The 13,635-nt window shown below is 31.1% G+C and overlaps 1 protein-coding gene across 3 annotated transcripts in view; it reads right to left on the bottom strand.

Moving 5' to 3' along the window:
• Window positions 1-13,635, bottom strand: part of LOC113522695 (arrestin homolog) — a 128,779-nt gene that overhangs the window by 55,448 nt on the left and 59,696 nt on the right. For all 3 annotated transcript variants that reach the window (XM_031914037.2, XM_026908473.3, XM_031914038.2), the window contains exons 2-3: window positions 6,076-6,118; window positions 4,705-4,872 (exon numbers count right to left, since the gene is read on the bottom strand). In XM_031914037.2, the coding sequence (XP_031769897.2) occupies window positions 4,705-4,872; window positions 6,076-6,107 (200 nt within the window). In that variant the 5' untranslated portion in view covers window positions 6,108-6,118. The remainder of the gene's footprint in view (window positions 1-4,704; window positions 4,873-6,075; window positions 6,119-13,635) is intronic.

Raw genomic sequence — 13,635 nt, 5'->3', positions numbered from 1 at the left:
ATTTTGGTATTATATGTTAGATAACTGATATCTGATGTTTTTGTTATAAGGCTACTACTACCTTAGATTATACAGATAGTGTCTGCATACAAATGCTTTGAGAAAAGCTCTTTCATGCAATTTTACGTGATAAATAGTTATGAGTGTTTCCTTTATGACATCTGTATTTATTTTTTTTATAATTTTTGCATCTTTTTAATGCGTATAAATTCTTATTTTTCATAAATAATTAAATATAAATACGTCAAGATATATTATGTGCATAAGTATATAGAACACTGATTAAAAAAACGAGTAAGCTAATTTGACAATTAGCTGACAAAACGTAGACCCGTTTTTGAGACTCGAAGCTCTGTCTATATAATTTAAAGCTACAACATTGATATTGTAACTACGATATATAGATATTGCAATATCTCGACTAACAAGTATAACAGACATAATTTTGAACAACTTTTTAAATCAGTAAATCGAATACATATTACTTTCTTATTAATAGATCCAGATTCCCATGTTCCCATGTTTCAATTGAATGGGCCAACTCACACGTCCCGTATCATAATGATTTACGCAGGAACTTTCCCGTTTACATTTCCCTGTCCGTTCCAGGAAAATGGAATAGGTATCATTTATGTGGAATTACATCTTCAACGGACGGTCGTCCCTACCAATAGTCCTTTTAATATAACTTATAGCAATACAGGATGTGTGTAACACCGGATGTTATTATTTAGTTTTATTAGATATAGATTTAAAAGAGTAACTGTTGAGTTTCTTGCGGTCTCTTTCTAACAGATAACAACCTTCCAAAGCCTGCATTAGATAAAAAAATGACGATTTAAAAGTGCTTGCAAACAAGTCTGCTTGAAAAAGACGATTTGAGTTTGAATTTATTGCTAGCGATCGTGCCTGGATATAGCTCATGTCGCCCACTAATAATGTAGCTTTCTACAGGTGAAAGATTTTTTAAAAACCTTTACATGTATATAATAAAATCTTATCTCTTTATGATATTAGTATCGACTAGCCTGCTATGGTTTAACATAGTTTTTTTTTTTTTTTTAATAAAATGCAGCCTATGTTACTCACTAGTAGCTTTTTAATGTTTTTTTTTTTTATGTAATTCAATGTAGCTTTTTCTAGGTGAAAGAAACTGCAAAATCAGTTTTTTTTATTTATTTATTACAAGCAAAATATCTAATCATTGCTTTTTTATAATTTTCAACAAGCTACTATGTTTTCATAATAATCTTACCAAAATAAAATAAGTTGCAGAAAGAGACGATGGACAAAAACAATTTTTTTTTTAATGTAAAATAAATTTAGAAATGCATTAAATGTACTTCTTTTGTTTGAATGTTTGTTAAACACGACTATTCAAGAATGCTTATAAAATTATGTTTACTTGAATAAAAAAAAAATAATGAAATCTTGGTACATAGATGATGGTCTAGCTTTTCTAAAGAAAGTCGACGGTAGTTATATAAAAAGATGTAATAAAAACTGCACGGTAAGTCTAATATGATGTCGATTTAAATGCTATAAAAAAATATACTCTGTATTATCGTCTGTTTTCGGTTTAATCAAATCTATCTGTTATACCCTATATAGTCATAAATTATTATGGTTCTCTTAATACTCTTAAGAGACGCCATTGTATTAAGAACAATTACAGTTTAAACGGTGAATTCTTAGAATTATCTAATATTGAGTAATCTTTTTAATTAAATTATTTTCCTTTGGCGTCCCGTTCATTAAACTAAGTACATTTTATATTACAAATTCGTACATATAGGTTGTGAAATGCGCTCCTGTCTTCAGTTTTCCCTTTACAATAATCATATGGGGAATTTCTAAAAACGTGCCTACAAACATTTAAAATGCCGGCAATGCACAAGCAACTCCTCTCATATTGCATGTTAATAAGCGACGGAAGCCGCTTTCCATCAGGTAGACCGTCTGTTCGTTTGCCTATCTAATAATAAAAAAAGGAATATCGTAAAAAATATTATAGAATGGCAAACAAGCTGGCATGATGGAAAGCGATAACCGTTGCCTATAGACGCTTTACGACACTCATGATACCCACAAGCGTTGACATTCTTGAGAACAGTGGTATGTTATGGCTCCGTACCCTGTATTTTCATATTTTACACTCTGGTACACTACTATTAATAATAATAATAATAACGATTTATTTTTTAAATGACAAGTTACAGATTACAAGACATAATAACTTTGTATGATAAAAAGAAATTAAGATGCAGTGTATAAATTAACAACAACTTCTGCATTGCTAACAATTGTCCTATGTATTTTAATAAGAGCTCATTCCATCCACCAAATTTTATCACTAGTCATCATCAGATGAATAAAATGAAGCGCAAACTCATCTTGTAAAGAAAAAAATATATAATTATTGCTCCTAAAAAAAATAATAGCATCGGTGTAAAAATAATAAACCTGGACTGAACTGATTTGTTTTACTGCTTGAACGATAAAATAAAAAAAATACGAGTTACAAAGTCTGATTAGATTTATCATATCTAAAATTTTGAATTTTAAAAAGCATATGACAAATTAATTTCAGTTGTCAAGTTTTAGTCAGAATGAGTATACTTGACTATACTTGGCATAATAGTAAACAGCCAATGTGTTCTAAATAAGTAAACAGCTATATTTCTATACAGTACGGAAGATCGTAACCTTAATAATTAATATTCTTAAATATCGACTCTAAAAATGTAACTAATTATAAAAAAAAATAGGGAAGAAGAGCAATGGGAGGCCTATGGTTGAATTTCTACTAGTAAACCTTTAAATAAATCTGGTAAGAGTTACAACCAATATAAACCTTATTGTACATAATCTTTAAACAAATTCTAATTTAAAGATAAAAAAAAAATTCAATGATTCAAAACATATTCAATTTATACTTAATTGCATGCATACGAGTTTTTACAAAGCCCACGTTAAACGTCATATAATTGTTGGTAGGAAGGGCGAGATCCATAATTTAATGATTCAGCATAGGTAGGATTCTGACCCTGCATGTTTCAGTGGGTGCCAAGGTTGCGGGCAGTTAGCCCCTTAGTATGCAAACTGTTATTAGATAGATAGATACTCTTTATTGTTTCCTCTAAAAGATTACAGTAGTAAACTTATTACAAATATTAACAATTACAAGAAATAATCACAATGAGAAAACAATGGGCGACCTTATCGCTAAAAGCGATCTCTTCCAAGCAACCTTTGGATAGAGAGGAGTATTTATAAACAGTTTGATCGGAGGCACGATGAAATTCTATTATTTCTAAAATATAGAGATATGATACATGTAATAATGTAAATATATATTCCTATTTATTATATATATTTCTATTTATTTATTTATTTATAGGATTACCAACATAAGATACAGCAAATCATTTTAATACAATACACTGATAGATTAGATTTAACTGTTCTTACATTTATAGCATGCCTTGAGTTTGATAAACATTAAATACTATTATATACTTTTAAATAGTATATGCGTATATATGTGTGTATATATGTATATACTATTATATACATATATACACACATATATACATTGTACTGTTATTGTAATCTATTGGGTCATATCTGTGTTAGTGCGTAGTATACAATAAGAAAATTGTTTATTAAAAGGTTTATTAATGGCAAATTAGCACTGCACGTACTTGGTTAACTGTCGCCGCTCCATTTCTTATTTTCTTGGTTATTTTCTATGTTCATTACAACATCATTTATCATTTATTCTAATTGAAATAGCTTTCTTTTGCCATACGTTTATGCAATATTTATAAATCCCAAATTTAATAAATATGTCTAGTCAATTATTAATTTAAAATTTTCATAGATGGTAGGCAATTGAAATTATTTTCATTATTAACTAAGGTCGTGATGCTATAATTTTTTTTTTTAATATCTATTTGTGATACAAAATCTTGATAAATGTTATTGGCAAAAGTAGTAATTTTAGATTTACAAAGTGGTTCCGCTTTTTAATTTTAGACACAAACTTTTCCCTTTTTTTATATTAGAATTACTACATCTATATAGAGAGAGACATTGTCACCCTTTTAAGATATTAAGCCATAAAAACTTAAAAAAAATATTCTTCTACAAGTTAGATTGAGAAAAACATGTTAATACATATTAGAAGCTAACAATTATTTACCTTTTTCGTCCCATATTCCTTTAAGAGAAAAAAAAATCTATTTCACGTGCAGAATACTCCTTTAAAAGACTAATAATTTCTATTTTAATGTATACACTCATAATCGCAACATTTACAAATGAGAATTAAGTATATTTTTATTAGGCATGGGTGATATGGATACCGTTACGGGTTTATTAATTGCAGCTGCCCTGCGAAAAGCTGAAGACCGTGCACAATGGAATAACATCATAAGAGAGGCAACAGATACCTTTCAAGGACACGACCTTCAGTAATGAAGAGGACGAAGAGAGAGAGATAGGAGAAAAAAGGTCATCATTCATTCGATATCGCCCATAACGGTCGAATATGTTAAAAGTCTGTTAACCAATATTATTTTTTGTATAACAAACTGTATACATATTCGGTATTGGGCCAAAATATATATATTGTAACTATATATTGCTATTAATTAAAATATAAATAGATATTGCTATATTTTATCAAACCCTAGTTCTTACCTGAATGTTAAAGTAACTTGTCCGTATAACTTTTTATTATCCAACAAGGCATCTGGCTCGACTTGTATCACACCCTGTATCCTGTCGATGACACCGTTCTCGACGATGAGATCGCGCGAAGCGAGGTACATCGTCAGCTTCGCGTTCGGCGATGATTTCCTGAACACTCTGTAGACAATACGAAAATCAATTAAAGCTAATAATTACGAAGCCAAATTACCTAGAAGTAGTAGTACCACCTAGTCCATAAGAGATTATTTTCTACATAACTAGCACTAATTATTTTTTTACGATTCTTATTATTTCCAACCAAATTAAAAAAAGGAGGGGCTTCTCAATTCGATTGTATATTTTTTTATATTGTTACCTCAGAATTCCATCATTTATAAACTAATTTGTTTTTTTTTTAAGGATTTACTTTCTGATTGGTTCCTTATTAATATCAAAATCGGTTCAGTAATTTGGTTTAATATCAAAATGGTTAGTTTTACCACGACTGAAATCGGTTTTCCTTTTTTGATTTTCCATTTTTTATATCTTATTTAATATATTCAATGTGAAAATTTGTAATGATGAATGGATGGATGTTTGTTTCTCTTTCATGCATAATCTAATCCATAATCTATTACTGAATAGATTTGAATGAAATTTGATACACAGGTAGGTTATATCCTAATAACCAGAGGAAGACTGTACAAAAGTCGTTTGCTTGGGCACCTCTCTCCCATTCGTGTTTCTACAGTTAACGGTGATATGATGAATTACCCATTAAAAAGACGCTAATAATTTAGATTTCATTCTGTGTATTAAAATATATCTAGTTAGTAGTTGTGGTTACATGGCTGTGCATTTCCGATTAAAGGGTAGGATATGCTAATGAAGTTATATATCCTATTTTCGCATCATCTCGGGTACAGAGGCCAATACCAGAGAAAGACTTTGTTTCTACCGTGAAGCAGTTGTTTTTGCATGGCTGTGATTCGGTTTGAAGGGTGGGATATGGCAGTGAATTATAAAGTACAAAGGAATAACACCTGAGTCCTCAGGAATAGCAACGCATGGGGGTATCATGGGCGAAACAGTATACTCTGTTATGTCCTTAGTACTGCTCATGTCTATAGGCGACAGTTACTACTTTCCATCGAGTGGGCCGTTAGCTTGCTTGCTATTTTTAGTTGAATAAAAAAATACCTATACCGAATTATTAAAAAAATTGATAAGCACTCGTCATTTTAAAGAAAAAATTAATGAATTCGATAAACAAAGATATTTCTGACTTACAAAGGTCTAGATTACTAGGTCATCGTTACAAAATTCACAAACGAATTATATTAGTTTAAAGGAATATCAATCTTAACGTTTAAACCTCACCGTTGGGAATTCAACGCGTTGTCCGTCGTCATGTCGACTTCACCTGTGAACAATTTTTTTTTTAATATTAGTAGGTATTTGGAAAAGAATACGGGAAACATTTGAAGAGTGTACGCAAAGTAAAAAGAGTATTTGATTCTGGAATTCTTTTTATAGATGAGTAAATTGCAATTGGTTTAATTATAACGTTGATCGTTACCTCCTACGTGTTCCATTTTTTGTTGAAATGAAAAAAGTTTTGAATTGCTAAACATTTTTCACGCAGTTTAATTTGTAGGTGTTTACATAGAATACCGGGGTGAAATATGAAGACTGTTCGTACCCAAATTAAGGTCAGAAATTTCAAAAACATAAAAAAATCAGTATTTTTCAATCGACTTCGAAAAGAATATTTAGTTGTTTTTTTTTCTTTTTTATGTTTGTTACCTCATAATTTTGTTTGTTCTAACCTGATTTAGAAAATTCATTTTTTAACTAAAAGGATATACATACAGACTGTTTTTATAGAAATTTTATAATAATCAGTCACTACTTGACCGATTTTATATCAAAAATTAGTTTTTATATCAAAACAACTGGTTGTGTTACAATTGAAGATTTTTTTGTGATTGTTTTTATTAACAAATATCGAAGTTAAACAAATTGCACATAAATCAACAAGCGAAATATTTTGTATATTATCTTTTATCCTTAAAATCTAAAATCTTATTTCCAATCTTAAGTTAGTAATATAAGTTTTCTGGGTCACTTATAAATTAAAATTTGTAAACACAGAGTAAAATATATTTTCAAGACCAACGAAATTTGAAAGATACAAGTTAATATATTATTTGGTAGAATAATTTCGTCAACTGTAATTAATAGCTCGCCCTGTGGTTTCTAATATGCTCGGCGAAATCTGCGGGTCTACCATGAAATGAAATTCCGAATTTTCGGACTCAATTTCGTGTTTTTGTTTATACCAAAATCGGGCCAATAAATGGAGTTTAACATTTCGTTCGTCATACATCTTATCATAAAAGTCCAAAGGAACGATATTTTAATATTATTAATATTTCCAAACGGCATGTATTATGTAATTGTAACATCAAATTTATGTGTCGGTTGGTTTCGAAATTTCAGAGAACATTTCATGGTAGGCCCTCTGTGCATATCGAGTATTACGTACACTAAAACAGTCACAGGCAACAAATGACAGACTACCCTATTCACGGACCCTTCATAGACTTAACTATATTCATTTATATTATTTATATATAATAAATTCGTTCGTAAATTAATAAAATTTAGATACCATAAATTATAAATAGAAATCATCATCATTATCTTTTTAATCTTTTTCAATTCGTTTTCTGTTTATAATTACTCTTTTCCATCCAGAAGTTATCTGGAAGAGATCGCGTTTAGCGATAAGACCGCCCATTGTTTTTTAGTATAATGTTTTTTTTTTTTGTAATTGTTTGTATTTAAGTTATTAGTTTACTATTGTAATCTTACAGAGAAAACAATAAAGAATATCTATCTATTTGTTTTTTTTTTTATTTTTTTTATAGGTGATAATGAAATAGTAACCCCACCCGCGCTCTCGGTATACGCTGATAGGGCACCAATGAAGGATGATAAATAAGGATGAAACAGGTCAGATAGTCCATCGTGATGAATTCAACGAGAATTGTTCAAGATGGTTTCCAGGGGGAACCACGTGGAGGTTGACCTGATATTGCTAGCAATGGGGGTGTCAAACTCCATTACTAACAATCCCTTTCCCCCATCTTTTTAGGATTGGCAGTATTATGTTTTAATCCATATTAATCAAGGTTTTGGTTTTTGCTTTTACGACCGGCCTCCTGCCTGACGTCTTTGGGAATGTATTTGTTGACTACCCTTAAGTAAATAAATATGTTAAAAACCCACGAAATTTATAGTAATATATCTCTATATCTTCCATTCGGTTGCACATATATGTATTTTTTTATACAACTTAGAATGATAAACAAGCTAACGGCCCACCTGATAGAAAGTGGTAACCGTCGCCTATAGACATGAGCAGTACCATGGACAAACAAGGTATACTGTTTCGCCATGATACCCCCCATGCGTTACCATTCCTGAGGACTCAGGTGTTATTCCTCTGTACCTGTAAATTCATGCCATATAAAGTCTATGACATTAATTTATAAATATACATCAAAGAGCCTAAATTAAAGAACAAATAATTGGTTGACTTTGCAGTTGACAGCTTTTAAATTGAACAATTTTAAAATTTTGATTGAATTTCCATTACACAACGTTAATATGATTATTCTTTACCGAATCAATATATAAATATTGTAACTACAGTATATCATCCCAACCAACCACTGTCCACCGCTGAACATAAGCCTTGCCCATAAGGGGACAGACTACAGTAAATAGGCAACTATAGTATTCAGAAATTGCCTAATACTTATTACCCACCCAATACTTATAGATATGTCATGATTAATTACATAAATATACTAAAATAGTTTAACTTGTTCAGATACCTTTATCTTCTATACTTATAATAAATCTGTAGAGAGGTCAATTCTGTACATGAAATATATTTCCAAAATAACTAACAGGGGGTGATTAGTGATCGATACAGATGCCAAAAATGCAATCGGTAAAATTTTTGTCTGTCTGTCTGTATGTTCGTTATAGAAACAAAAACTACATGACGGATTTTAACGAAACTTGGTACAATTATTCTTTATACTCCTGGGCAGGTTATAGTATACTTTTGATCACGCTACAATCAATAGGAGCAGAGCAGTGAAGGAAAATGTTGGGAAAACGGCTGCACGCGTGTGCAGCCTTAATGGCCACTTATTAAAATGTAAAAATGTCCACCCGTGCGACGCCGGGACGGGCCGCTAGTATCTAATAATATTGTACTGAATTAGATACAGAATCTATTTTTTTTTATTTTAGCTGGACATTTCGACAGTGGTAATGGTTTAATAACAATGATCTTCTAAGGAAACCACCTTTGAAGATATATTTATCTAAGCAGACGCCGTTTCTTTGAACTAAGCCATGAAACTAAAGGTCGGAGGTCCTTCGTTCACATGTTCTATATGTATTAGAATTTACTTCATCTTTTCAACCGACTTAAAAAAAAAGAGGTTTTCAGTTAGGTTTTTTTTTTTATTTGTCGCCTCATAATTCCGTCAGTTATAAACAGCTTTTTGAAAATCTTTCTTTCTTATCTGAAAGGGCATACTTATAAATAAGTCTCATAGAGATTTTATTAAAATCGTTTCAGTAGTTTAGTTCTTAAATCAAAACAACTGCATTTGCTACAACTGAAGACAGTTTTTTATAAAACACAATTTTAATATAAAATTAGGTCGATTGTTAAATATACCAATACAAAACTTTATTTCGAAAGATTACGTTCCGATTAATTAAATAAAGGTAAATATTTATTGTACGAGTATTCTTAAGTGGCATTTACCTGCACTTTTGTTTGCGTGGATTTTAAAAGTAGGTAATCACTTCTAAATGACGTATTGTAAAACCGCATTCAATTTGAAACAGTAATTTTGCGTGTGGCTGGAATAAACATACCTAAGATACAGACAGACAAAAATTCCAAAGGTTAAGCTTAAGCTTATTTTGGCTTCTATTACTCTTATTGAGACACCCCTTATATAACTTTTTCTGAAATATTTTCTATATGCAGATATCGTTTACTTACAGTTTTATTATATTTATTAAGTCATCAATGGATAATAATAAACTAATATAGTTTATCTAAACTTACGAAGAAGCAAATAAGAATTTCTGTTACAAAGATTGATTTGAAAACTTTTATTTGGAAAACAGGTACTTCAGACGTAACTTAATTCACCCCAAACAAATATATTGATTTCTTCATTGGGCCTGTCAAATAGCGAAGTTAAATATTGGCGCTTTATACACTTTTTATTGTAATTTTATTTTCCAACAATTCTCGCTTGTATCATTATTATTCGTCTTACAAATATTTTCTTAGAATCGATAATAAAAGTTCTTTAAAGTTATTACAATACGTATACGTAGGCCATTAAAAAATCAAAGCCAGTATTCCAAGTATATTATACCTATTTATTAAAACTTAGAATGTTAAAACAACTGATTCAAAATGACGACTTTCAATTATAGAAATACACAGCACAGAATATAACTATAACGTCCTTTCATATGTTACCATTCCTGAGGGATAAGATGTTATGCTTTCGTACCCTGTAATTTCACTGACATATCCCATAATTCAAACTAAAACACAGTCATGCACAGCTGCATCACATGCGGAATACGAATGAGACATAGACACTCAAGCAGATGACTTTTGTACAAAGCCTCCCTCTGGTAAATAAGTCGTATCAAGACGATTTCTTAATAAAAAACTTACCTATCTTGAAATAAAGAAATATGTAGTTCAAAACTATATGTTTAACTTGATTTCAGACTGACATATATCTGAATCATCATTAATATATTTAGTAGTAGCTATATCCAGCATAAATATTTTATAACTTTGTATGTTAACTGATTTATAACATTATATCTTTTGCGTTATAATGTTATAATTATTTTTAATTAATAAATAAATAAATATTTTGTATGACATATAATTGATTATAATATTTATATTACATTATATGTCAAAATTATATCGAAATTATATGTCGAATAATGGACTTGACTTCTCTAATAATATAAACGGTTATTTGATTAGTATACCAGTAAAGTATATACGTTTACCAGAGAGAAACTGTACAAAAGTCGTTTGCTTGGGCACCTCTGTCCATTCATGTTTTTACCGTAAAGCAGTTATGTTTGCATGATTGTGTTTATGTTAATATTATATATATATATATATATATATATATATATATATATATATATATATATATATATATACTCTGTTATGTCCACAGTAGTAGTATAACATGAGCAGCATATCTATATAGGCAATGATTACCACTTTCCATCAGATCGACTCTCAGCTCGTTTGCCATTCTAAAATGATTAAAAAAATAGTATTATTTTGTTTAATTCCGCTACCATTAGTATGAGTGTGATCGCCAACGCTCGAAGGTTGATCACCAGTTTTACTATTAGAATTTCCACAAGCTTCCATATTAGACGTCAATCTCTCACTACTATTTTGTTAATGTACGTTTTGCGATACGTGTTTTACTTCTAAACGAGATATCTTCAGGCAAATTCGCTGCTCAGAGCCTAGCGTTAAACATTCGACACCCAAAATGCGAATACGAATGCCAGCTATTTTCAACAGCATTCCGAAAGGACGGTAAAATCACAAAAAAAAATATTAAAAGAATGTTTGTAATTTAATTTAGTTGAATAAAAAATATTTTTATTATTATTCTTAAAACACTTTGATGTTAATGATAAATATTATTAATAAATCTAAGAAAAAGGAAGTGTTAATAATGGAACTTGCGGTCCTGCTACTTGCAATATACCCGGACACGTTACCCTTGGAAACGATCATAATTAATAATCAATACGATTGTCACGATGGGCAAATTGTCCTACATGGAAGGAAAGGGATTGTTAGTAATGGGGTATAATTGATCCATTGCTACCAATATACCCTATCAGGTCGACCTCCACGCGGTTCCTCCTGGAAACCGTCGTGGTTAATTCTAGTGGAATTCTTTACGATGGGCTAACGAATCTGCCTTTTCATCCTCACCTGTCATCCTTCGCTGGTACCCCGCCAGCGTCCCGATAGTGCAAACAGGGTCACCACTCTATTATTACCTATTAAAAAAAACTTTCCTGCATTCATTTTCACCAATCATCTCTCCTGTGCTTTTCCAGTGTATACCGAATGACGCAAAATGCTATTTCCTCTAAGCCAACAAGATGTTTGTCTTTAAATAATATACATATAAAGATACTGTTATATATATAATATAAATACATTGCGTACACAAAGTCATGAAAGCAAAAAGGATTTTGATATAGCACAATTGAATTTATCTACCAAGAAATATCACATCTATTGTAGAATAAATGTTCGCTTCACAAGTAAACATTTCTTGGCTCCCGTCACTGTATGTCAGCAAATATCCAACTGTAATCCGCGAGTCTCTTGAATCCTAATAATATTATAAATATGAAAGCTTATAAAGATATTTATATATATAAATATTGTTACTTATAGCACAGTTAATATATATACTAGCTTATACTAGCTTATACCATACTCTGCGCATTGTAGTATGAGTGACAGGGTACCAGTGAGGGATAATAGATGAGAATGAAAAAGCAGGTCAATTAGCCTATCGTGATGAATATACCTGGAATTAACATGATAGTTTCCAAAGAGGGCCACGTGGATGTCGACTTGACAGGGCATGCTACTAGCAATAGTGCTAGTCGCGCATTTCTAACAACCCCTGCTCCCCTTTTAAACTGGGTTCTAAGTTGTGCCCCCAAACATTCGATACCTGATTTCTCATAACACATCTATGTATCTTATCGTCTTATCTTATTATCTTTTTAGGGATCTTAGATTGAAATCCTTAATCTAAGATCCCTATAGGTGATTGCTGTAATTGTTTAGCACTCAGGTTGTGGAATGAGCACCCTGCCGAGGTTTTCCCAAGAGACTACAGCATGGGGTTCTTCAAAAGGGGAGTAAAGAGGTTTCTTCAGGGTCGGCAACGCACGCGTAATACCTCTGGTATTGCAGGTGTTCATAGGCTACGGTAACCACTTACCATCAGGTGGGCCGTATGCTTGTTTGCCACCTTAGTGGTATAAAAAAAAACTTATTTCACGTAATATACTCGTACACACAAAATATAGGCGAATCGAGAATCATACTGTTTTTGAAATTCATTAAAAAACATATCGCAGTTTATTTACAAAATTACAAGATACCTATTCAAATTTTAATGAAACAACTACAAATTGTATTGACCATATGATCCTGGCATAGAATAGGCCGTCCCTTCCTTTCCCGTGAGTGTCGTAAGAGGCGACTAAGGGGATTTAATAGTCGAACGATGGGCAGTAGCGTCCACCTTAAAACATCGACAATGCCTAACTGCGGTTGTCAACCTGCCTACCAAGCGTGACAACTACTGGAAAAATTCCCCTTACGGGGGAGGCCTATGTTCAGCAGTGGACAGTTAACGGCTGATATGATGACGATGTGAAGTTAATCGTATAAGGTATATAATAAAAATAAATCACTTTAATACATCAAGATACGTGCTAATAGCTTACGAATTTATTAATTCAGGGAATTAATAAATAATAATTAAGAGATATTTTCAAACACTTAAGAGACTTTCATACAGCTAAGTAATCTTCTAGGGTCATTAAGTCAGCCATAAATTAACGATTACGACCCCATGAGGTTCCCTCAATTACGAACTGGTAAGCCTTAGGCACTTATCGTTGATTACTGTTTATTTATGTAGCTTTACTTTTTTTTATGTAATTTAATATTCAGATATTTCTATTTTATGTAGGACGTTACTATTTGTTTTTTTTTAAACGAAAAAAGAT

The sequence above is a fragment of the Galleria mellonella genome, unplaced genomic scaffold (genome assembly GCF_026898425.1).
Source record: "Galleria mellonella isolate WM207_F2 unplaced genomic scaffold, CSIRO_AGI_GalMel_v1 utg515, whole genome shotgun sequence".
Taxonomy (NCBI): domain Eukaryota; kingdom Metazoa; phylum Arthropoda; class Insecta; order Lepidoptera; family Pyralidae; genus Galleria; species Galleria mellonella.
Note: the sequence above shows the minus strand (reverse complement) of the source record. Positions and strands in the feature narration are given on the sequence as shown.